Source organism: Phalangium opilio, unplaced genomic scaffold (genome assembly GCF_054372755.1).
Source record: "Phalangium opilio isolate 3A_F unplaced genomic scaffold, DU_Popi_V2 ptg000078l_1, whole genome shotgun sequence".
Classification (NCBI taxonomy): Eukaryota; Metazoa; Arthropoda; class Arachnida; order Opiliones; family Phalangiidae; genus Phalangium; species Phalangium opilio.
The window spans coordinates 5,904,890-5,929,417 of NW_028324186.1; the positions used below are offsets into that span (position 1 = coordinate 5,904,890).

The following is a 24,528-nucleotide window of genomic DNA, read 5'->3' on the forward strand; positions in this document are numbered from 1 at the left end:
GACAATCAAGACTAGAATAATTAGCAATCAAGAATAGAAATAGCAATCAAGAACAGAAATAGCAATCAAAAATAGAATAAATAGCAATCAAGAATAGAATAAATAGCAATCAAGAATAGAATAAATAGCAATCGGGAATAGAAATAGCAATCAAAAATAGAATAAATAGCAATCAAGAATAGAATAATTAGCAATCGGGAATAGAATATAATTAGCAATCGAGCATAAAATAATTAGCAATAAAGAATAGAGTTCATGTCAACTTGAACATGAATTAACAAAAGAATTGAGATATGGTATGCTATGACAAAAGTGCATAACAAATAATTGAAAAACTAAAGCAATTAGGGAGACGTTATTAACAAAAGTAAAGGTAAGTAGAGCATGCTTTGCTTCAGCATGCCACCAAAATTATAGTTCTTCTCAGGCTCCCGTTTGTCGTCTAACTGCCTCAAAGTTCCGCCATGTTGCGTGCCCTCTGCGTAGTGGCCTCAAGCTTGAATCCTATTTTGTATTTTCTGATTAAACATTGTGTAAAATCATTGATCACGGAACGTAAAAGAGGCATTCCATACGATAACGACCAGTGATTTTACTACGAACAGTAAAAGATATTCAAGGACCTTACATGGAAGGTTAATTAAGCCTTGTCTAGTGACACGTCCAGCTTGAAGCAGCTCATTGTCATTAGGCGGCTCAGCATTCATTGGACCTCCATTTGGATTTGGTGCAGCTACAATGAGACAATTTGGATTCAAGCCCTCATGTCCAAATTAACATTTCAAAATCATTTATTCTACCTCCCCCGGCAGGCATAGGCTGATCCACGCAGAAATTGTGCAGAATACAACAAGCACTAATGATTGCGCATACCTTTTCAGGTATGTAGCAAAGGGTCCCTCCAGTCGTGTCCAAGCAGCGGAACCGCATTTTTAAAATGCCATTGACACGTTCAATGACATTACGGCCTAAATGATAAAGATAATCAATGAACGGATTAAGTAAAACATAGGTCATTTAGAAGTCACATTATCTTAGAGGGGCAATGCAATGGTTAGATAAGCATTGCAAAATGGCTTTAGATTACAAGAATTATCTAGGGCTGTGAACAACCTAATATTAGTTGGTATGTGACATCAATATGATTGCGCTTACACCAGTTTATGGTTTTGCGTGGAATATACCAATATCATCCCATAAATAAATAACGCCCGTGAGGCCACGTTTTTACGTTTCCTGGTGGAATATTCAACCAAAAAAACTGATGGAGTACTTTGTCAATAGGGTGAAACCACGAAGTAAACAAATATGAATGACAGAGTTTGAAACATGCGGACGGAATTGAATAATGAAGATATTTGTCCAAATATACGCGGATTAGGAACATCTTTCTATTGTCTATGCAAAATTTAAACTTTGTTCATAGAACAGTGATTCGGGCGTGGAGTGGATTATCTGCCAGTCAGTCGGGACTTTCACTTATACAGGTATAGGTTAATCAAAGTCTTGACGGACTTGGCGATAATCAACGCAAGCCCTAATCGCTGTTTTACAAACAAAGTTTAAAATTTGCACAGACAATTAGAAACATTTCCTACAAGAAGTGGGAAAATATCTTCCCTATTCAATTCCATCCAGATATTTCAATCGCTCTCATATTTATTTTACTTTTGGTTCATCAAAAAGCGTCATATCAGTCAACTTAAGAGATAAAGAGTTGTGGCATTGCTACTGATAGTTTTCACTAAAGGGGCTACAGAATATTTCTTCCCTCTCTCTTCATTAATTTTAGTTAAGTGTTGTCAGGCCCTTGGTGAGGCAGGTTAGTCAAGTACTGGATCAAACTGTAGCCTTCTCTCTGAAGTCTCCACTTCATCAATGGCCGAGCAACACGGGGGAATGCAAAAACCTCACTTTGTGTAACATTTGCATACTTAAAGGGACTACAACTTCTACAAGGAACCTAATGGTGGGTGGATATAAATTATTTGACATACGTCAGAGGCATGTGAGCGAGGAGAGGCGTGATTAAAAGAAACTTAGGTTGTTTTTATTCGACTTGAGGGATTTGGCACTGTAATCTCATGAAGACAAGGAAGAAGTGTCCAGTCCCACTTAATTTGAAGTCTTTTAATCTTGGTTTCACGTTGTGCCTGTGACGTACTTCAAATAATTCTTACGCACCTGCCGCTGCCTTCTTTGGATTCCCTTTAACAGCTTATTAGTCTATAAATCTTCTAATTGGGTATAAGATTTGCTAAGCACTCTTGTACTTTTATATGATTTATCATAAGAGAATTATCTGCACAATATTATTTATGTATAACATTGTGGAATAATAAATGTTCTAATACCTGACATATGGCGTTCATTATAACGCTGTTCATTGGGTGTAGCAGCTCGCAGCAGAGGAGTCATTAAAAAAGATTGCAGTGGGTACCCACTATCTCCAAGCAGATAGCCACGCGGCATGTCCCCAGCCTTGAATCGCTCCAACACTCCACCGAAACGCCAAATGAATGCATCTTGTGTACCACCAGGCCACATGGCTACGACATCTGTGATCTTGCATTCATTGTCGCAAATCTGTTGATAATCTTGTTAATATGCATATTATTAGACTAGTATGAAATAAATAAATATTACTTACTAGTTGAACATTAATGGAATAATTTCCTTTCCTGTCCAAGAATGCATTAGGATCCGTAGCTGGGGCCCTAATTCCAACATGTGTGCAGTCAATAGCACCCAATACCTCAGGGAAAGAGCAAGTAAGCCTGAATGACTCCTAAGACATTTGGAGGCAAATGGAAATAAGAGATATAACACACAACATTTGGTACAATGATTTAATATGACACTAACCTTAACCTCAACGACTTCAGCATCACCAGTAGGGAAGCGTATGAAGTTCCTCATTCTGGTATTTATGGCATTCGTCACTCTTTCAATAGCTCTGCTTACGGAGGACTGGCTCATTCCGTGCTCGTAATTACTTGCGAGGCTATGTTGGAAGCCACCAGAACCATAAAAGAGTAACGTCACTAGCACTTCATCCTCGACAGACAAAACATATTGGTTACGGCCTTCTAATTCTTTGCGCAACCCCGGTCTTAACAAATTGCACAACTCCGTAACTTTGGCCTTCGTCATGCGATATTGGCGCAAAAACTCGGCATCTGGCATGAGAAATGCGCGCCCTTCCTCTCTCGTTCGACGATATCTTTGTCGCCGTTCTGCTGCTTCTCGCTCCTCCGCTACTTGAGCAAGCAACACACGAGCCATAGCGCCAGCCATTTTAAATTGAAATTAGTTGAAACTTGAATCTTGAAAAATGAAAGGGATTAGTGTTGTCCTTCAAACTTTGTTGAATCCTTGAAAAACTAAACAGATTAGTTGTAGCCTGGAAAAATTTAAGAGATTCGTTGACTCCGGGAATAATTCAAGAGATTAGTTGAATACTTCATAAACTAAAGAGATTAGTTGAATACTACATAAATTAAAGCGATTAGTAGAATACTTCATAAATTAAAGAGATTAGTTGAATACTTCATAAATTAAAGAGATTAGATGAATACTTCATAAATTAAAGAGATTAGTTGAATACTTCATAAATTAAAGAGATTAGTTTTATCCTTAAATAAATTACACTCACCACTTTACTTACTTGATCAAAGCAGGGATCGTAAATGTCGTCTGCTGTGGCTGCGTTCAGCACATGCAGTTACCGAAGCTACCGTTAAAACCGGTGTTTAACCGGTAACTCATTTGTCAGTTCATAAAAAAAAACATTTTGAATTTGGTGTATAATTTGATAGTTTACATCTGAGTCTGCGCGGAATTTGCACCAACCACTGAGCCAAGGAAAGGAACGTCATCGGTAGACGTAGCCAATTAAAAGGCCAAGGGCAATGGTTGACGGTCCAATCAGAGAGCCAAGGGCAGAAGGAGGAGCTTAACTTTTCTGCAGAATACGGCCGCTGGTTCGAGCCCTGGTAGATACATATTTTTACCATCGTGATTAGACATAATAATATGGTAGATCTCTCCGAAAGCTCAGAATAACCAAGTATCTATGGTGTAGTGGTTATCACGTCCGGCTAACGAGCTGAAGGTCCCAGGTTCGACCCGTGGTAGATACATGTTTTGACCATCGTGATTAGACATAATAATAAGGTAGATCTCTTCGAAAACTGAGAATAACCAAGTATCTATGGTGTAGTGGTTATCACGTCCGGCTAACACGCGGAAGGTCCGGGGTTCGAGCCCTGGTAGATACATGTTTTGACCATCGTGATTTGACATAATAATAAGCTAGATCTCTTGGAAAACTGAGAATAGCCAAATATCTATGGTGTAGTGGTTATCACGTCCGCTTTACACGCGGAAGGTCCTAGGTTCGAGACGTGGTAGATACATGTCTTTACCATCGTGATTAGACATAATAATAAAGTAGATCTCTTCGAAAACTCAGAATAACCAAGTATCTATGTTGTAGTGGTTATCACGTCCGCCTAGCTCGCGGAAGGTCGCAGGTTCGAGCCCTGGTGGATAAATGTTTTCAACATCGTGATTAGACATAATAATAAGGTAGATCTCTTCAAAAACTCGGAATAACCAAGTATCTATGGTGTAGTGGTTATCACGTCCGCTTTAAACGCAGAAGGTCCCAGGTTCGAGACGTGGTAGATACATATCTTTACCATCGTGATTAGACATAATAATAAAGTAGATCTCTTCGAAATCTCAGAATAACCAAGTATTTATAGTGTAGTGGTTATCACGTCCGCTTTACACGCGGAAGGTCCCAGGTTCGAGCCCTGGTAGATACATATTTTTACCATCGTGATTAGACATAGTAATAAGGTAGATCTCTTCGTAAACTGATAATAACCAAGTATCTTTGGTGTAGTGTTTATCACGTCCGCCTAACTCGCGGAAGGTCCCAGGTTCGAGCACTGGTGGATACATGTTTTCAATATCGTGATTGGACATAATAATAAGGTAGATCTCTCCGAAAGCTCAAAATAACCAAGTATCTATGGTGTAGAAGAAGTTATCACGTCCGCTTTACATGCCGAATATCTCAGGTTCGAGCAATGATAGATACATGTTTTGACCATCGTGATTAAACATAATAATAAGCAAGATCTCTTCGAAAACTGATAATAACCAAATATCTATGGTGCAGTGGTTGTCACTTCTAACTCGCGGAAGGTCCCAGGATCGAGCCCAGGTTGATTCATGTTTTGACCATCGTGATTGGACATAATAATAAGCTAGATCTCTTGGAAAAATCTGTGTGACAACGTATCTATGGTGTAGTGGTTATCACGTCCGCCTAACTCGCGGAAGGTCGCAGGTTCGAGCCCTGGTGGATACATGTTTTCAACATCGTGATTAGAAATAATAATAAAGTAGATCTCTTCAAAAACTCGGAATAACCAAGTATCTATGGTGTAGTGGTTATCACGTACGCTTTACACGCGGAAGGTGCCAGGTTCGAGCCCTGGTAGATACATATTTTTACCGTCGTGATTAGACATAATAATAAGGTAGATCTCTCCGAAAGCTCAGAATAACCAAGTATCTATGGTGTAGTGGTTATCACATCCGGCTAACGAGCGGAAGGTCCCAGGTTCGACCCGTGGTAGATACATGTTTTGACCATCGTGATTAGACATAATAATAAGGTAGATCTCTTCGAAAACTGATAATAACCAAGTATCTATGGTGCAGTGGTTGTCACTTCTAACTCGCGGAAGGTCCCAGGATCGAGCCCTGGTTGAAACATGTTTTGACCATCGTGATTGGACATAATAAAAAGCTGGATCTCTTGGAAAAATGTGTGTGACAACGTATCTATGGTTTAGTGGTTATCACGTCCGCCTAACGAGCAGAAGGTCCCAGGTTCGAGCCGTGGTAGATACTTGTTTTGATCATCGTGATTAGACATAATAATAAGGTAGATCTCTTCGAAAACTGAGAATAACCAAGTATCTATGGTGTAGTGGTTATCACGTCCGGCTAACACGCGGAAGGTCCGGGGTTCGAGCCGTGGAAGATACATGTTTTGACCATCGTGATTAGACATAATAATAAGGTAGATCTCTTCGAAAACTGATAATAACCAAGTATCTATGGTGCCGTGGTTGTCACTTCTAACTGGCGGAAAGTCCCAGGATCGAGCCCTGGTAGATACATGTTTTGACCATCGTGATTGGACATAATAATAAGCTGGATCTCTTGGAAAAATCTGTGTGACAACGTATCTATGGTGTAGTGGTTATCACGTCCGCCTAACGAGCGGAAGGTCCCAGGTTCGAGCCGTGGTAAATACATGTTTTGACCATCGTGATTAGACATAATAATAAGGTAGATCTCTTCGAAAACTGAGAATAACTAAGTATTTATGGTGCAGTGATTGTCACTTCTAACTCGCGGAAGGTCCCAGGATCGAGCCCTGGTAGATACATGTTTTGACCATCGTGATTGGACATAATAATAAGCTGGATCTCTTGGAAAAATCTGTGTGACAACGTATCTATGGTGTAGTGGTTATCACGTCCGCCTAACGAGCGGAAGGTCCCAGGTTCGAGCCGTGGTAAATACATGTTTTGACCATCGTGATTAGACATAATAATAAGGTAGATCTCTTCGAAAACTGAGAATAACCAAGTATCTATGTTGTAGTGGTTGTCACGTCTAACTCGCGGAAGGTCCCAGGTTCGAGCCGTGGTAGATACATGTCTTTACCATCGTGATTAGTCATAATAATAAAGTAGATCTCTTCGAAAACTCAGAATAACCAAGTATTTATGGTGTAGTGGTTATCACGTACGCCAAACACGCGGAAAGTCCCAGGTTCGAGCACTGGTGGATACATGTTTTCACCATCTTGATTAGACATAATAATAAGGTTGATCTCTTCGAAAACTCAGAATAACCAAGTATCTATGGTGTAGTGGTTATCACGTTCGCTTTACACGCGGAAGGTCCCAGGTTCGAGACATGGTAGATACATATTTTTACCATCGTGATTGGACATAATAATAAGGTAGATCTCTTCGAAAACTGAGAATAACCAAGTATCTATGTTGTAGTGGTTGTCACGTCTAACTCGCGGAAGGTCCCAGGATCGAGCCCTGGTTGATACATGTTTTGACCATCGTGATTGGACATAATAATAAGCTAGATCTCTTGGAAAAATCTGGTGCCAGCATCGTGTCAGATGGCACCAGTAAATATGGCGTCAATGAATCAGAATCTTAATGGTAGAGGATAAGTTGATGTTGGAAATATCCTTAGTAATGCAGGTCATGATATTCTTATTCCAAGATTCAATTTCCCGTCCCGTGGCCAGGTAGACGATAGCGAGAAGAAAAGCGGTATTGTGGGCTTCCACGCGTATCCATACATGATCTTCACATTCCAAAAGCTTGACGCATTTCAGCTTGTCGGAAAAGAGAAAACCGACTCCACCGCCCTTCTTAGCCGCTCCCATACGATTGACCCCAATCCACCCAAAGCCCGGTGAAATTTCTGGTACTTCATCGTTCCGCAAATGAGTTTCCGTGAGGCAAAAACCAGTTATTGAGTTTTCGATCATTTGATTTTCCAATTCCGCCCACAATTCTCGCCTCCTACCTCCTTGTATATTTAACCGTCCAATTTGTAATGATTTGTCTTTTGGTTTTAACTTTCTACGTTTACGCCATGCCGTTCGCCGCCATTAGTTTTGCTGCTGCACCAATGATCATTCTTGCCCCCCGGAGGCTGCGCCTTCACGGGCTTTCTTGCGTCGATCGAAAAATCGTTTTCTCTCCCACTGTTCCCGTCTAGTGAGATCCGGCTTAATGTATATGTATATGTATGTATGTATGTATGTTGTCCTTCAAAAGTTTCGACCTGCTGAGTACCAACTGTCTCATCTCTCTGTTTTCCAGGACGACTTTGATAGGCCGGGGAGGGTTACCTTTACCCCGGAAGCGTTCACAGTCTGTACCTTAATTGGGGTCGCCTCGAGCCCTAGGGTTTCAGTCAACCATGTACTCATTCTCTCAGAGTTCTCAATGTCATTCGATGGCATTCCAAAGAGTATGATGTTCGTCGCTCTGTCAGTTTTCTCGCGTACCTCCATAAGTACTTTCTTAACAGTGTTATGAGTGCAACCAGCACTAGGCGTATCCATTAGTTCCTCACGAAATTTCTGTAACTCTGCTAAGGGAGCTGCTAGATCTTCCTTCAATTTTGTAACCTCGTCTCTAGGTTTTGCTAGATCCTCTCGTAGTTTTTTATTTCCGAATTTGTAGCATTGAACTCCTCCGCTATGTGGTCAAACGTAGTTTGAATCCCGGTCATTTCCTGCTGAATCTTATCAGTGACCAGCTGGTCACAGTGCGCCATCAGCATTGTTTGAAGACTCGTAAACTTGGCGGAGATGTCCGTACTTATTTCCTCGCGAAAGGTAGCCAGTTTAGCTTCAACCACTGACCCCAGTTCCATTTTCATCATCGTACTCAAAGATTGCAATAAGGAATCATTATCACGACTTGTAGCCAACTTCGGTTGTGTCAGAGGAGAAGAGTTGCCAGCAGACGATGATTTGGTCTGTTTAGAGGTATTTGCGGTGTCTTAGGACCCTCTGATTTATTCGTAGCCGAAGTATTTAGCTTGCTGTTCAATTGAGACTTCCAACGGGTTGTTATATCCGACATAATGAATGATATAATGGGTGATGTAGCGAAAAGTTTGATATTGTTAAAAAAACTGCCAGAGCCAACTTGCAGGTGTATTTACCCGCTATACGTCGGTGTTTTAAAAGTAAAAAAAAATCGAATATTACATGCAGAGAAAAAAACTTCCAGGGGCAAGCCGCCATTCTGAATAATTTCCCTCACGCCACGAGACATCGCTAGAGGCATGAGCGGGTTTGCTAGCCTCTAACACGCAGTGAGCTTGGGCTGCCCTCTAGTGGTGTTTGGTGGCAGGAGAGAAATTATTCAGAATGGCGGCTTGCCCCTGGAAGTTTGTTTCTCTGTTTGTAATATTCGAATTGGTCTATATATACAGCCTGAACAATAAAGCGGTTCCACCTAATAGACCCCATAATTTCTTGATACAAATGTTAGTATGGATAACGTTTTATTTATATTTTGTAACTTAAATAACGGGCCCCACGTTTTTCGCGCAAATTATTGAGCGTGTAGGGTGCCCTTTACAACGACGCGCTACCATTAGTCGTAATATTAATTTCAAATTGGAGATTTTCTGTGCATGAACAAATATTACTTTAAACTTAAGGTATGTCCGCACTAGGCGTAAATTTTCGCTCGCCACGCTACGTACGCTACGCTCGCCGAGAAAAACCACTGTCCGCACTTGGCAAATTTTCGCGCCAACCGCGCTGGGCGAAGGAGGCGTAGAGAGAAAAAATGTTCGCCAAGTTGAACTTTTTACGTCGGTCTCGCCGGCGTTGGTGGCGTACATCCAATCAGCGAGCGTTTCTGGCTTACGTGCGAATGTCGTCTGCTTGAAAAAATATATACGGTGTTTATTTGAATAGTCTATCGTCGTGAGTGACTTAAATATGGCCATGTCCTTAATTACTCTCGATATTAATGACAAATAGTCAAATTGGGTTGGTGTATATCGACAGTATTCCACAAAAAGATAATCCTTGTATCTTTGGAAATAAGGTTTTTAAAATCGCCATCTATTCCCTATCCTTAAAAACTTCTCTAATCCGTATTCTTCGTTTATTTACGTTTTGTTTACGTTTCTGAATTAAAAGCAGTGAAACTATTTAATTAACTGCGTGAGCTAATCGTTCTACTTTGCTACAAACAGGCGCTATTTTAATATAGAAGGCAGACAACATTCTCACGTGAGCCAGAGACTCTCGCCGATTGGATGTACGCCACCAACGCCGGCGAGACCGACGTAAAAAGTTCAACTTGGCGAACATTTTTTCTCTCTATCGTCATAACGAGTGTTAGAGGTAGAGCAAAGAGAATGTAAACACCAGGAGTAGCAGGCAGGACTGAAGAGATCTCGCTTTGAATGTTTTTATGTAAGCTTTCAAAATTCTCCGAGTGTCGAAGACGGAGAAAAATAAAAATTTAAATGACTATTAAATTTTCTAGAACTCTAATTTTTATTTAAATTGTAATAAAACAAGTATCTGCAATTTAATAATATTTATTATCGCACCTTTTCCTTATAGCATGTTTAAGAGATTTTTCGATATAAAGTTAAATTTGACGTCACGCATGAAAGTACCCCTTCCTTTCCACTGTCACCGACCGTAGAAATCCCTCCCCCCTCAAAAATGTGACGTACTATAGGCCTAAATGCCTAAAGTTGATTTATTCACGAAAGAAATGAATAAATTCATTGCATTAACGTTATTAAAAAATATGTCAGTTATTCTTTCTTAATTCTGTTGCTTAGGGTATAAACCGTTGGCCATTATTTTTTTGTATCACATATTTAATCTTTTCTAATTCACACTTGTATGTAGACTCATTTTTAATGTCAATCCTTTGAAATAATAATCTTTAACACGTTTTTTTATTAAAAAATGTATGTAATATTTATTCTTTAAGCCATTTTATTAATCACTAATAATAATTTTTGCTTTTAGTGTGCCGACAGACCGCCCTCTGTGAGGGGAGTATCACTAGGCGTAATCAGAGTAGCTGAGAGTACACGCTGTAACAATACTAAAAGGATTCATCCGCCATCCGCAAGTGAGTAGCCCTTCAAACTGTCCAGTAATCGCTTCGTTGATTTTGGTGTAGGACGAAGAACATTCTTAATTATCTTCACTCTAAATTACAAATCAATTTAACTGCTAATTTACCGTAATTTGGCTAATTTCCAAGTACATTCCAATTTTTCCACCACAATGTTCGCCGTGTTATTCGATATATCGCGAGTATCGATTGACGAGAGTATTGATTGACCCCTCCCTGTCACGGACCGCCACGAATGTAAAAATTCCTCCCTCTCCCTAAGAATGTGACGCAATTTATTGCAAATTGTTTGAATTGATTTATTCAGGATAGAAATGAATAAATTCATTGCATTAACGTTATTAAAAACTGTATTCTTTCTTAATACAGTCGCTTAGGTTATAAACCGTAACACGTTAACTTTTTTGTATCACAGATTTACGCTTCGCTAATTCACACTAGTATGTAGACTCATTTTTAATGTCAATCCTTTGAAATAATAATCTTTAACACGTTTAATTCACACTAGTATGTAGACGTAATTTTTATGTCAATCCTTGGAAATAATTATTTTAACACGTGTTTTTATTTAAAAAATATAAATATAATTTTTATTCTTTAAAGGGAGGGTGAAGAGGAACTTAAAGTGTTTTTTATCGATTTTTCTACTAATTATAATTATAAGACCAGTGAAACGTCCAGCAAATATCTCCGAATGATTTTAAAATTCAAATTAGGTTCTGATTTTATGGATAATTTAAATTTTAAATAAGGACCCCGACCAATCGCGTAACGCCCCGTCTTCCTGCTAACAAAATTTCCATTGCACGCTCTACATCTCGCGCCACGATTGTCACATCGCGAGCAACTTTTATCAAATCTCGCTCTAAATTTCATTCAGCATGGAGCGTGCCACGGGAATTTTGATAACAAGAAGATAGGGCGTTACACTATTGGTGGGAGGTCCTTATTTCAAATTATCCATAAAATCTGAACCTAGTTAATTATTTCAGCGCTAAACAATAACAAATCTCAATATTACTTGTCAATTTACCGTTATCACAAGTTTCAGACTATCAGGCAGACGATGCTTCATACTACCCAAAAGCCAATCACCTTTATAGGTCTACAAATTAATTTGGCAGACCCACCAATCAACCGAAAGTCACTTTCAAACTAATTATTACTGAATTTTAATTTGAAATTCAAATAGATTTAATTCGAAATTCAAATAGATTTAATTCATGATACCGTTTTGGCGAAATAATTAACGTCATCTTTAAATTTGGTTCTGGTTAATTTTATTAATTTTTAGTTATTTTTAAATTAAAATAATTGTTTCGGTAAAATTATAAGAATTAGTAAATGAAACATAAAGAATGATAAAACATGTTAAACAAAAATATATAGAATTGTACAATTTTTTTTAAATTAAAATAATTGTTTCGGTAAAATTATAAGAATTATTAAATGAAACATAAAGAATGATAAAACATGTTAAACAAATATATATAGAATTGTACAATTTTTTTAAATTAAAATAATTGTTTCGGTAAAATTATAAGAATTATTAAATGAAACATAAAGAATGATAAAACATGTTAAACAAATATATATAGAATTGTACCATTTTTTTTTCATATCTTTGAAAAACTAGAATATGATACACATCCCGAAAAAAGTTTATATAAGCCGGTAATTCTGGTTATTGTTTATCCCTGTTCAATTTTAAAGTCTCGCATATCTTCTTACCCAGTCAATTGCAGATTCCAAAAGTTTATCATATGCCCAAGTCTTATTTTTTTTAACCAAATCTCCCCATATGTACGTTTACTTCGTCTTAAACTAAACATAAATACTCACTTTTTCGTTACACAAATGCAAGAATGTAACGAAAGCTGTAGGCACACTGAGATTTTTAACGGTCTCATCGGACACATGCTTTGGAGTTTCCTTGTATAAATGCGTAAACATCATTGGTTCTGGCATTATTTCCGCATTTTCTTCCTAACCAAATCAATTTTATCATTAACCTTGCAATTTAATTGAAAATTACCAGAAGTAAGATGAGTCAAGAAGTAAAGTGCTCTAGCATTGGTAGTAGATCCTGGCACTAGTGAACAAATTTGAAGATTTTATGCCGCTTCCATGGCGCCTACATTAGAGAGAAAAAAATTGGTCGAGTTCCAAAAAAAATTCCTATCCCCTTCCCCTCAACCTAAACCCACGGAACAAGGACGCGGGTGCTTGAATCTAGTTTGGCCGTCTACCGCCACGAGCGCCTCACTTTTTGGAGGGAAAATTCAGAACCAGCTACCAAAGGGCCAACCGTTGGTATGTTATCAAGAGTATTCACTTTCACCAAGTGATGAATTTGGTTAGCTCAGTACTTCTAGTCTCATCCTACTTCTGAAATTACTAATATAAGTACAGATTTGGAGAGCACGGTCCACATGGCTCTTTTTATCTTCTTAGCGTCAATTTTTGTCGATGTTTTCGCATAAGCAATGATTGGTTTATCAATCTATAATTAAAGTTGATCATTTAAATTAAATAAATTGAAAATTTTACAGCCTCACTTTTGAAAGTATTTAAGGTATCTTATTTGTTTTGTAATTGCTTTAATTTATATTTTAACTTACATTCTCTGCTGAGAGTCTGACACATTCTGCGTAATGCTCAGATAACTCCTCGTTAGACAAACCTGATAAGGCCGTTATAAAAGGCCTATAATAAAAACATGTTTTTTTTACCAATTTAACTTACAACGTTCAAAAATTGCCGCACTTACCTTCCTGAAGAAGTAGATGGGCTAGTAAGGTTTTTTTCCTGATTGTCTAGGAGCTTTCACTGCCTTCGCATAATCCTTTCTCTCTCATCATCATTTTCTTCCAGTGAAACGTTTAACATCGAGTTTCCGTTCGGGCTCTCCATTAGAGATTGTCTTCCAACGAGGATTAGTCTACCTTTACGGTTTCTTCCAACAATAGGTGTGGAAAGACTATTGAACACGGCGTTTAATGGTCTTAGATTTGATTAAATGAGAGACCCTTTTTGCATTACAATCAAATCAAGAAAAGATTTCCAGTTTATTAGGGAGAAGGTATAAGATGTCTAAGTATTCGCGCGCCATAGTCCCTGCAGTACCCCTTTCAAAATACAAGGGGGACGTAAAAGGAGGCCACCCATGAACGCTGGATCTCTAAAGGGACTGGTAAAAGGAATAGATTTTTCTCTATAGCACGTTTGCTTTGTAAAAAAATAAATAAAAAAAAAAACGGGTACGGCCAAGGTCGTTTAAATTTCTTTTCAATAGGTTTATTCAGAATCACAAGAGACCGAATGGCCTTGAGTGTTCCCAAATTCACTACCCCCGTCCCTTCCCCCGACGCTATGCTAGAGAAGACTCGGTTTGTACAGTGGAAGGCGGGCGTTTTCCGGTCCCATTAGAGATCCAGCGTTCATGGGCCACCGGGCTATTTCGCCTCTCCTCAGTCGGAAAATATGACTGTAATTTTCGTCACTCGCGTCGCGCTGACGTGAGTTTTCAAGAACCAATGAGATACTGGTTGTAATTTAGAGGCGGTGGGGATTAACTCCGGACCTACTATACGTTTGGACTGGAGATAAAGAGCTGGAAATGTGGCGCGAATTAATAACTTCTCCCTATAAACTAGATATCACTTCTTGATCAAACTATAATATTTACTGTGTATTTATGGCGTCGAATAATAGCTGCTTGACGTAAAGGTACTAAGGTCCTCTTATGGTTTCCCCATAAACTTTTCAAAAATCCAGAATTAAATTCAAATTTACTACCAGATCTAACGTGCATTCACTGTCGACGGTGTATAGTAAATAGAATTTTGCTTAAACTTCGTTAATTCGACTTGTAAATGAAGAATGGCAATTTGTAATTTTCAATATCAACTACTCGAGAGAGAAAGCAATGTTTCCAACTGCTTTTTCAAAAATGTCGAGATAAATGTTTTTGGTTTTTTTTAAGTTTTTATCAAAATAAACAAACTTTACGCTTTTTCCCCCTTCCCTGCTAAATTTCGCCAACTTGCGTTTCTAATGGGTATCATAAGTTCATAAGATATATTGGCCATAAGTTTGTCACTGGTTAATAAGAGCTTGAAAGACAGTTGAAACTTCATAGATTCTCGTAAAGCGACGACTGGAGAGGCACTGTCGAAGGCTTAGTATGGACTAAATAGGAAGATGGATTGCAAAACTAACCGAGTGTAGTCAATTCTCGCTTGTGGTTCACAAACAAGCTCGAGCTCTTAGTCTCTAGCATTACGAATATAGAAAGTGTCATACTTATGAACAAATCTTATAATAAACTTATGTGGGTATATGGTGTATAACAAAAAAAAACCGGTGAACTCAATTAAATCTTGAGGAAGGTCAAATTTACGATAAAAATGGGGTGATTGTGTAATTAAAAAATGTATTACATCAGCGTAGAAAATACCACTAGGGGTGAATCATGTCGAAGTTTGAAATATACTTAAACGTATCGCGTAAGTTGAAAAAGAGCCACGAGCTCGAAAGCTACTGTTTTAACTTTCGTAATTTAAAGTTTTTATTCATGTGTAATTCTTCTCTTTTTATTAAAGTCTATTAATATATAATATGGTTTTCGTCAACTAGGGGTTGTTCAGCATAAATGCGCAATACATGCTCAGAACTCTTTTTCTCGCTCATCAGATTTTCTGGCTTCACCAACCTCTAGAAAATGCACCGTTCACACGGTAATTCTGTCAGTTTTCTTTCAAAACTACTTGTTCCTTTCAAATGGACGAAATTTTATTCAACAATTTCATTATTTGCGAGCTCTTTAATAATGTCATAAATTGAGTTGTGTTCTTTTCAGTCAAACTGAATAAAGTGTTAAGGTACATGGGATCAAAAACAAGGAAATTGGCATACATCCGGAGTAAGACATTCAGCTTGCCCATTTTGTTTAGACAATTTCAATAGCCTCCCATCTGAGAAGGATAAAGAGCCTTAATCTATCTGATGTGTACCAAGTTATTTAGAGTTATTGTTCAAAATGTCCACTCTTTGAAAAGCTTTAAATTACCAACTTAGGCACACTTCTAGTTGTAATTAGTACACTTCTGAAGTTCTGCTAGATAAAGGCTCATTAACGTTCTTAAATTGGAGGCTATTGAAATTGTCTAAACTAGAGTGGGATATAGACCGAGTGGAGAAAGGTGAAGCCCCGCCCATTGACATGCGCGGTAACCACTGGATGTTTTACTTCCAACAGTAACAGATAGATGGCGGGAAAATTTGGTCTTTGGCGCGAAATTTAATATACTTCGTTTTTAGAACATTGGTGTTACAAAAGACATTGTTGGATGAAATTGTAATAAAAAACTGAAAATTGGTGTTATTTTATAGATTGTTAAAAATATTGCCTCCATTTTTAAACACAACTTACACATTGTTTATTACTAAAGAATAAAGTTGAATATATTCAAGTTCATGAGTTTTTCTTTATTCAATTTAAAGTCAAGGGAGTAGGTTGAATTTAAATTTTCAATTTAAAATTTACTATGGCTTGTAAATGCGCATTCCCGCCTTGCACAAACACAGAAAAGGATGTTTATTTATTTTATTTTCCAAATAATCATGACGTTTGACAACAATGGTTTAAATTTATCGGTAGAAATAGCAATGATGCCTTAAGTGGAAAATATCGGCACTTGCGTCTTTGTAAGGTAATGTCTTGTTTTATTAATGAATGAATAATAGTTATCTAATAACCACTTTGTTTGAAGGATCATTTTTCTCCTAATTGCTTTGGCACAAATGGTAGAAAACTCCCAAATGCAGTTCCTACAATTGGAGCACCAAACCCAATTCAAAAAGAAGTATCCATGTCTGAGAGGAATAAAAGAAAAAACACCGGAAATGATATGGTAAGTTTAGATTTAATAACATCGCAATATTGTTTGGTATCAGGGATGTTTTAGTTATTTTTTGCAATTAATCCCAGGACGAGATGGTAAGAATTTCTAAAGTGCGGCGTTTGGAATCAATTGATGTGGCCAAAAATGTAAATAATCACGATTATGAAACAGATTGAATGTATGTTAAACCTTTTGGCGTTGGTGTAAACTTTGCATTAATATGTTAAAGGCGTCTGTTGACAATTCACGAAAGTGCTACATCGAAACACAGACAGAAACGTTTTCTGATGAGTCAAAGAATGCCTCTGAAAACCTGAAAATAATTATAAAAGATTTGAAGACTTCAATAGCGGAATTGTCAAAGAAGAATACAGACCTTGAAAAACAGCACGCTAAACTGTTTTCGGAACACGAAAGATCGAGGTACCAATTAGAGAAAGTAATGACGGCCTTTGGCAAACTCTTCACTGCGGATCAAATAAATCACGTTGTAGAACAGCGCAAACGATGCAAACAGTGGTCTCCTCAAGCCATACAATCGTCGTTACAACTTCTATACAATATTGGTACGAAAGGGTACAATTTCTAACGTGAGCAAGGCCATCCACTTCCAACAACAAGGTGGCTAAATCAACATCTAGAGACGCTTCAATTTCCACCAGGTATTCATAGTGCCACGCTGCGCCTGCTGCAAAAACAATCACCCAAAATGACAAAGATAAAAGAAAGTGTTATACTCTTGGTTGACGAAATGCAAATTAAGCGGTCATATGAATATGATGCTGGATTAAAAACTGTACTGGGACATTCAACATTGTCCAACCATGCAGTCGCTACCCAGGGATTAGAGGTAATGGTTCGTTCTGCTTGCTCCAAATGGAAATACATTCTTGGTTGGCATTTGGTTTGCAACAGTATACACTGTAAAAAAGTGAGATTCATCTTTGAATGCTTAGACGTTCATAGCCCCAACACTGTGGTGGTACGCTTTAACGTTCAAATTTGAATAGTTTCTTTGCGTTCAAATTTGAACAGAACACTATTGTTCAAAATTAAACGCTTACGCATTCATATTTGAACGGTGCGTTAGAGGTTAGTATATCGTGTAAATTTAAGCACGAAACCGTTCAAATTTAAATTGAAAATTAAACGTTTAATATTGTATGTTTTTGCAATCATTATTGAGCAACATCGGAGAGTTTGATCGAGCGTTAATATTCAATTGCTTACGTTCAAAATTGAGCAGTTCACCATTTAACAATACATGGTGGAGGTGGACAAGCGTTCGAAGCATCGAAACTTAACAGTTGTAGCGTTCAATTTTGAATAGAGAAGTTCGATTTCAAATTTCATTATTGAATTCCTTATGGTAGGCTAGAGAGCTGCAAATTGAAAAAAGTCATTCCCAAAGCCTGCCAACTCCAATGGTAAAATTTTCACAAACGCCACTGCCACCCTAACGCCATTGTTATATTTTCAATTCCTCCCTAACGCCACACTAAAGTTCATTTCATTTTTGAATCCCTGCCAAAGCCAATTGTGAAGTTTCACACGAATTCCAATCCCTGCCAAAGCCAATTGATAAATTCAATAATATTTCCAATCCCTGCCGAAGGCAATGTGAAATTTGACATTTTTTCCAATCCCTGCCAAAGCCAATGAGATATGCGACAAGTTTTCTAATCCTTGACCAAATTAATGAGATATCCGACAAGTTTTCCCATCTCTGCCAAAGCCAATGAGAGCTTCAACATACTTTTTTATTCCAAACACAAAAGCATTTAACCTAACAAATTTTCATTTATATTTACCCCAACGGTTCCCAGCCCGCAGTGTGGTATATTATGAACTTATATATTACGAAGGTTTTCCAACGTTATCCCACTGCATTTTTTCAATTATTTTTATTATAAACTCGAACATTGTTTATAATTGTAGTTTTCCTTTTTACGTTTAATCTAAGGCGACGGAAAAATTTATGACTCTCTAACTTAAAAAGAACAAATAGTTTTAGTTTCGTTTCCTCTCGCACAGCAATGAATTTGATTTTTTTTTTGCGGAGGGACGGCTGTACCAGCCGCGAACGTCATGTGCCGTCTGTGTGGGGTTGAACTTCATGCATCCCGCTTGCGCCAAAACAACCGCGTGGGAAATTCAAAGAGGAAAAATTGACTAATATCACTAATGCCACCCAACTCCGGTTGAATAAAATAAGGCTGGCTCTCAATGCCACGAACCCCATTTGGATACTATAAATGCCAACGCCAGCCAAAGCCACCTGAATCCAACAATAATCCAGTCCCGACCGACTCCCGTATAAGTTTTCGAAATATTTCCACTCCCTTCCGACTCCGTTCCATTTCAGAGATAATATTCCCAAAGCCACCCAAAGCCAAATTATTTATTTTACCCAACTCCAACTCCGACCAAAAATGAGGGAGTCCCTTGGCTTTCTATGGAGTTGGAGTTTTCTCAAAGCCTTTGCAGTCCTCTATGGTAGGCCAAACTATAAATGTAGGCACTGATAAGGAAGAAATCTGATGTGTTTAAAGCTAGTACATCTTCTCAAGGCGGGTGGGCTTGAAACACATATACATTAATCGTTGTGTTAAATAATAATTCAATTATACAAAGAGAGACTCCACTTTTAAGGGACGTGTTCATTATCAAGTTCCCTCCAATTATAAAGGAGTATGTTTTACGTTATCAACCGATTTGAAGGCCTATGTAAATATAAGGGATTGGTGAAATACACCATAATCCGTAACCTTTACTTTGATATTATTATTTAATGATGTTTATACAGACAAATATATATTTAATTCATGGTAAATAAGCAAGTCACAGTAAATTGTTGAGATATTATTGGATTATTATTGAACGTTTTGTTTTGATACCCGAGATCTTGGATGATACTGCACACCTTTCCTGATTGAACGCCTGACATTTCCAAACTGTTCAATAATGAACAATTGCGCTCACTTTTGAATACCCATTGAACGCTGTTTTTCTTATAGTGTTGTTTTCTAGCCAAAAACACTCGTTTAAACCCCAAAAACACTCTCGTGTGAACGCCGACAACGCTCTCGTTTGAACGCCTATATCACACTCGTTTGAACGCCCATAACGCTCTCATTTGAGCGTCAAAAACAATCTCGTTGGAACGCCATAAACATCCTCGTCTGAATGCGCAAAAATTTGTTGTTTGAACGTCTAAAACGCTCTTCTTTTAATACTTATATAACCTATAGAACGCCATAACTACCATAACTGAACGCTTCATTAGCGCAAGGTGGTTATTCAAAATTGAATGGGATAAAGATTAATTTTTGAATGGTAATACATAAGTTATTCAAAAATGAATGCTATAGTTAAGTTCTAATCAATATGACGGTAGTTTGTTCAAAAACGAATGCTAATGGTTAGTTTTGAACGCGTAAAACACTCCTCGTTCAAAATTGAATATCTCTGGTTAAATCTGAATGCGTCAATAGAGGCTTGTTCAAAATTGAACGGTCGCTACCATTTTTGAATGCCAAAAGCACGCTCATTTTTTACAGTGTAGACAGCGGTGATCTGAAGAATTTCATGACGGACTGTATAAAATGCCTTCATGACGTTGGATTTTACGTTGTGTCGATAGTAAGTGACATGGGCCCTAAAAATATGGCTATGTATCGTGACCTAGGAATTAAGGTGTCATGTTATGAAAAGAAACACCACTTTACACACCCGTGCAATCCAGAGAACAAGATTTTTGTAGTACCAGATCCACCTCATGTTTTGAAAAGTGTGTTGCTTATCTAACTCTATAGTTATATAACATTTTTCTTTTTTCCTTCTTCAGAACCACATTGAGACGGAGGTGGAAGAAATAGCATATACTGCTCCAAGCACGTTTGTAAGTTTAACTTGCTCATAATGTAAAGAACATAATCATTATCTCTGTTACCTTTCTTTCTATTTAGCATGGCCTGTTAAACGAGCCACTACATTCTAGTGAACGTGAAAATCAGGTGCTTCAAGATTCGACAGCCTTGGAGATGACTCAAGTGACTGAGCATGGTCAAATCCTGGATATCATGCCATTAAATCGAGACCAATCTGTTAAGTGATATATCCTATACTATTATAAAATGCTAACCTTCACATTTCCATAGATATGTTTAGAAAAACCGGCCTCTGACATTCTTCGAACTCTAGTGGAAGACATATTTGGTACAGAGGCCGTTTATAGCTTTGTGGAAGAACAAAATAGTTCTGGCCACAAGCAAGCAAGGAGTTCTGATTCATGCTGTGATAATTTAGAAGACTTGGTGGAATTCCTTGGACTTGCAGGCTTGGCACAAAAAGACCTAAAAATTACCAAAGTAGAGAGCATAGACCCAAAGGAAAAGGCAAAAGAGTTGACAATTTACCATATAGCAGGATATATTTGTTTTAAACTCCAGAAACAAATTTGCGAATCCTGTTATAACGTAATTTCACATGAAAATAAAACGTACGAATTGCCTTCATCATCAGTTCTTACACAGCACAAGGCTTTTGGTAACCTCAAACATCCTTCATCGAGACTATTAGACTTCGTTAGCCTGTCTGAACAATTCCTGGACACAAGCATGAAATCTCCACTTGAAGAATTAAGTTCTTTCATAACTAGAATGCTCCACAATCAATTGGAGGTTGAGCTAAGTTGGTGCAATGTCGAGCGAAAAATTGTAAACTTGTTTGTAAGGCTAAGAATGCACATTAGAAACAAATTCCTTACCTTTAAAATGAAAAAAGATGTTCTACATTACCCCAGATCATCAGCTCTGTAATATGCATATAATAAAAGTCTTGTAATGCACTTGGTGCGTGACATGCCACTATTGCCCAAATTCTATAGTACAGTCTCAGATTACGCATAATGTTGAGCCGACTCCTAAGCAGACGATCCTAAAAAAAGTATTTTAAATTTCGCGCCAAAGACCAAATTTTCCCGCCATCTACCTGTTACTGTTGGAAGTAAAACATCCAGTAGTTACCGCGCATGTCAATGGGCGGGGCTTCACCTTTCCCCACTCGGTCTATATCCCACTCTAGTACTAGGTACACCCCAACGCGAGATATACCGCCAGAACGACATGAGGAAGGAGTCCGTTCTTTGGTCAGAAACCAGCTCTAGATGCACGGCTCGGGTTACTCCGCATGTAAACAAAGCTATGTAAGCCTTTTGAGTACCACGCTTTCCAACTCTTACTATAACTGGACCAGCGAAATCTACTCCTACAATTTTGAAAGGAGGCGCTTCGTTGATCCTATCGCTAGGGAGAGGGGCTACAACCGCGGCGCCAGGCTTCGCCGAAAAGCGTTTGCAGGTGACGCAAGACCCTATTAATTTCTTTACCATTTGCCTGCCGCGAATTATCCAAAACCGTTCCCTTATCTCGGTAATAGTGTCCCTTAAACCTGAGTGCATTAACCTAGCATGATGGAACCCAGCGATTAGCTCCGATAACTTGTTTTTTGAGTTTAAAATGATTGGGTGTTTCTCACCAAAAGTCAATCCCGTTTTTTCCAAACGTTCACCGACGCGCATTATCGCATCTTCGTCCATTATGGGGTTCAAATTGGAGATGTTGGACTGAGGCGAAACTCTTTCCTTCAATTGAAGCCGTGTCTTCTCTTCCCGGAAGTCCCGTGATTGGGCCTCGCGTATCAGGACCTTCTCTGCCTGTAGAATTTCTTCCGTTGTGAGCGCTCCCCGCTGTTGTAGATTCTTATGTTTTCTACAGTTCTCAGTGAAACGGATTACGTAGGACATAATTCTTTTGACCTTGGAAAGAGAGCTGTACTTTCCTACGTCCAACAATGGCTCGCTCCCAGCGTTTACAATGCAACTGCACCCGTTGTTCTACCTCCAGATCCTCCTGAACGGGCTCCGCCCCTGATGTAGAAGGCCATTCAGTTTCGTCTAGCCGAAGCCATTCCGGTCCACTCCACCACAACTCGCACTCGATCAGCTGGTCTACCGACTTGCCTCTGGTAGCAAGATCTGCGGGATTTTCGGGTCCCCTGACGTGACTCCAAATTCGTGGCTCCGTTAGCCCTTGAATCTCCGTGACTCTATTAGCCACAATAGGTTTCCAACGTGATGGAGAACCACTAATCCAATAGAGTGCTGCGGTATTGTCCGTAAAAAGCCGAATGTCGGACCGTTTTTCCGTGAAGATTGGCTTCAAGTAATTAAGAAGCCGTGCGCCTAGGAGTGCTTCCATTAACTCAAGCCGCGCGATTATCATCTCATTTATAGGAGCGACGCGAGATTTTGCCGACACGAAATTTATTCCGATTGTACCGTCCGTCTGAATGTACCGAATGTACGCGACCGCCGCGTATGCTTGTTTACTTGCGTCACAGAACACGATTAGTTGACGACTTTCAATTTCATCTTCAGAAATACCATCATAGTAATGCCTAGGTATCTTCAACTGGTGAAGCTGTGGGAGCTCTTCAAACCATCGATCAAATTCGTCCGTGATTTCAAACCCTAGCTTGGTATCCCAATTTGCCCCGCTTCTCCAGAGGCTTTGGAAGAGAACTTTCATCCTGATAACGAAAGGGGCTAAGAAGCCAATGGGATCAAAGATTCGTGCTACACATTGTAGTATGAAATGCTTCGTGTTTACTCTGGTAGTTTGAAATTGGAGCAATCCCTTTAAATCAAACGAGAAATGATCCTCGGAGTTTTTCCAAGCTAGGCCTAAAACCTTTTGACTGACGTTTGGGCCTTGGCTGCTGTCAATACTGAAGTTTACTGATTCTCCAGCCAATGAGCTTTTCCCGTTCATTATCTCTTGGAGTTCCCGTGAATTTGACAGCCATTTCCGCAAGTTCATACCTGCTCCCAGAATTAGCTCCTTTGCTTCGGTTGCTGACGCTATACCCTCCGATACTTCCGACGATCCAGAAGCCAGGTCGTCGTAGTAAAGCCCAGATCTTATAAGTTCGCAAACTTCTGGATATTTCTCTTCATTTTGTTTGAGATGATGCCGAATAGTGGCCGTTAAAAGAAACGGACTTGAGGCGACTCCGAATGGAACTCTCGTGATGCGATATTCCGTTAGCTCGTTAGGTTTAGAAGGGTTTTCCGGCCATAAGAATCTTACTGCATCTCGATCCGTCGCTGTTAATGAGATCTACAGGAAGGCCTTTTCTATATCTGCTACGAACGCGATTTTGAAAATGCGAAATCGTAGGAGAACCTCCAAGATATCCGGGTTTAAGTTGGGCCCGATTTCCAGGCACTCATGAGCCGAACCGTCGTATACTACTCATAATGGCGTCGTTTGTTTGCGATACGCAAATTCTGCTGCAACTGATGGACGGGGATTCTAGAGCCTCTAGCTCTATCTTCTTTGAGGGATCCCGAACGTTTGTGAGGGTTAGTCGCACGCGACGTCTTGTTTCTTCCTTAGCATTATCGCTATTGAAGGTTACGACCCTCAAATTTTCCTCCCCTACTACCGGCAAATTTAGCTGGCGTGAAACTTCCGTTCTAATGAAGGTACGTTGGCTTCCTCCATCCATGATACATCTCACTCTTAGGGGTTTTCCGTTTCCGCCGTTGGACAAATCTACTTGGGTCGTTTCAAGAAGAAATTTTATCCCCCTTAGTGCTTAGATGGCAAGCTGTGATTTCAGTGGAATCCGCTCCTTCATCCTTCTTGTGTTGAGTTTCACAAATACTTGAATGATGTTTATAGCCGCAATGTTTACAAACTTTATTCCTTTTGAAGCATGACTTCGAACTTTGAGCCTATTTGAGGCATACAAAACAAAGATCCTTTTCCCGCACTATTTCCCGTTTTCGCGGAACCGAT

At 38.9% G+C, this 24,528-nt stretch overlaps 1 protein-coding gene and 1 non-coding gene across 2 annotated transcripts; one reads left to right on the forward strand and one right to left on the reverse strand.

Annotated features, from left to right (window-relative positions):
* Positions 1-4,759: 4,759 nt before the first annotated feature.
* Positions 4,760-4,832, forward strand: TRNAV-UAC (transfer RNA valine (anticodon UAC)). The gene has a single exon. It is a non-coding gene; the product is annotated as a tRNA-Val (tRNA).
* A 16,726-nt stretch (positions 4,833-21,558) lies between these two features.
* On the reverse strand, positions 21,559-24,235 carry LOC149655978 (uncharacterized). Its single transcript, XM_089845089.1, has 5 exons — positions 23,980-24,235; positions 22,501-23,831; positions 22,202-22,412; positions 21,778-22,114; positions 21,559-21,601 (listed from the first exon to the last, which is right to left on the reverse strand). Exons 1-5 carry the CDS (start codon positions 24,233-24,235, stop codon positions 21,559-21,561), a joined length of 2,178 nt encoding a protein of 725 aa, XP_089701215.1.
* Positions 24,236-24,528: the final 293 nt, after the last annotated feature.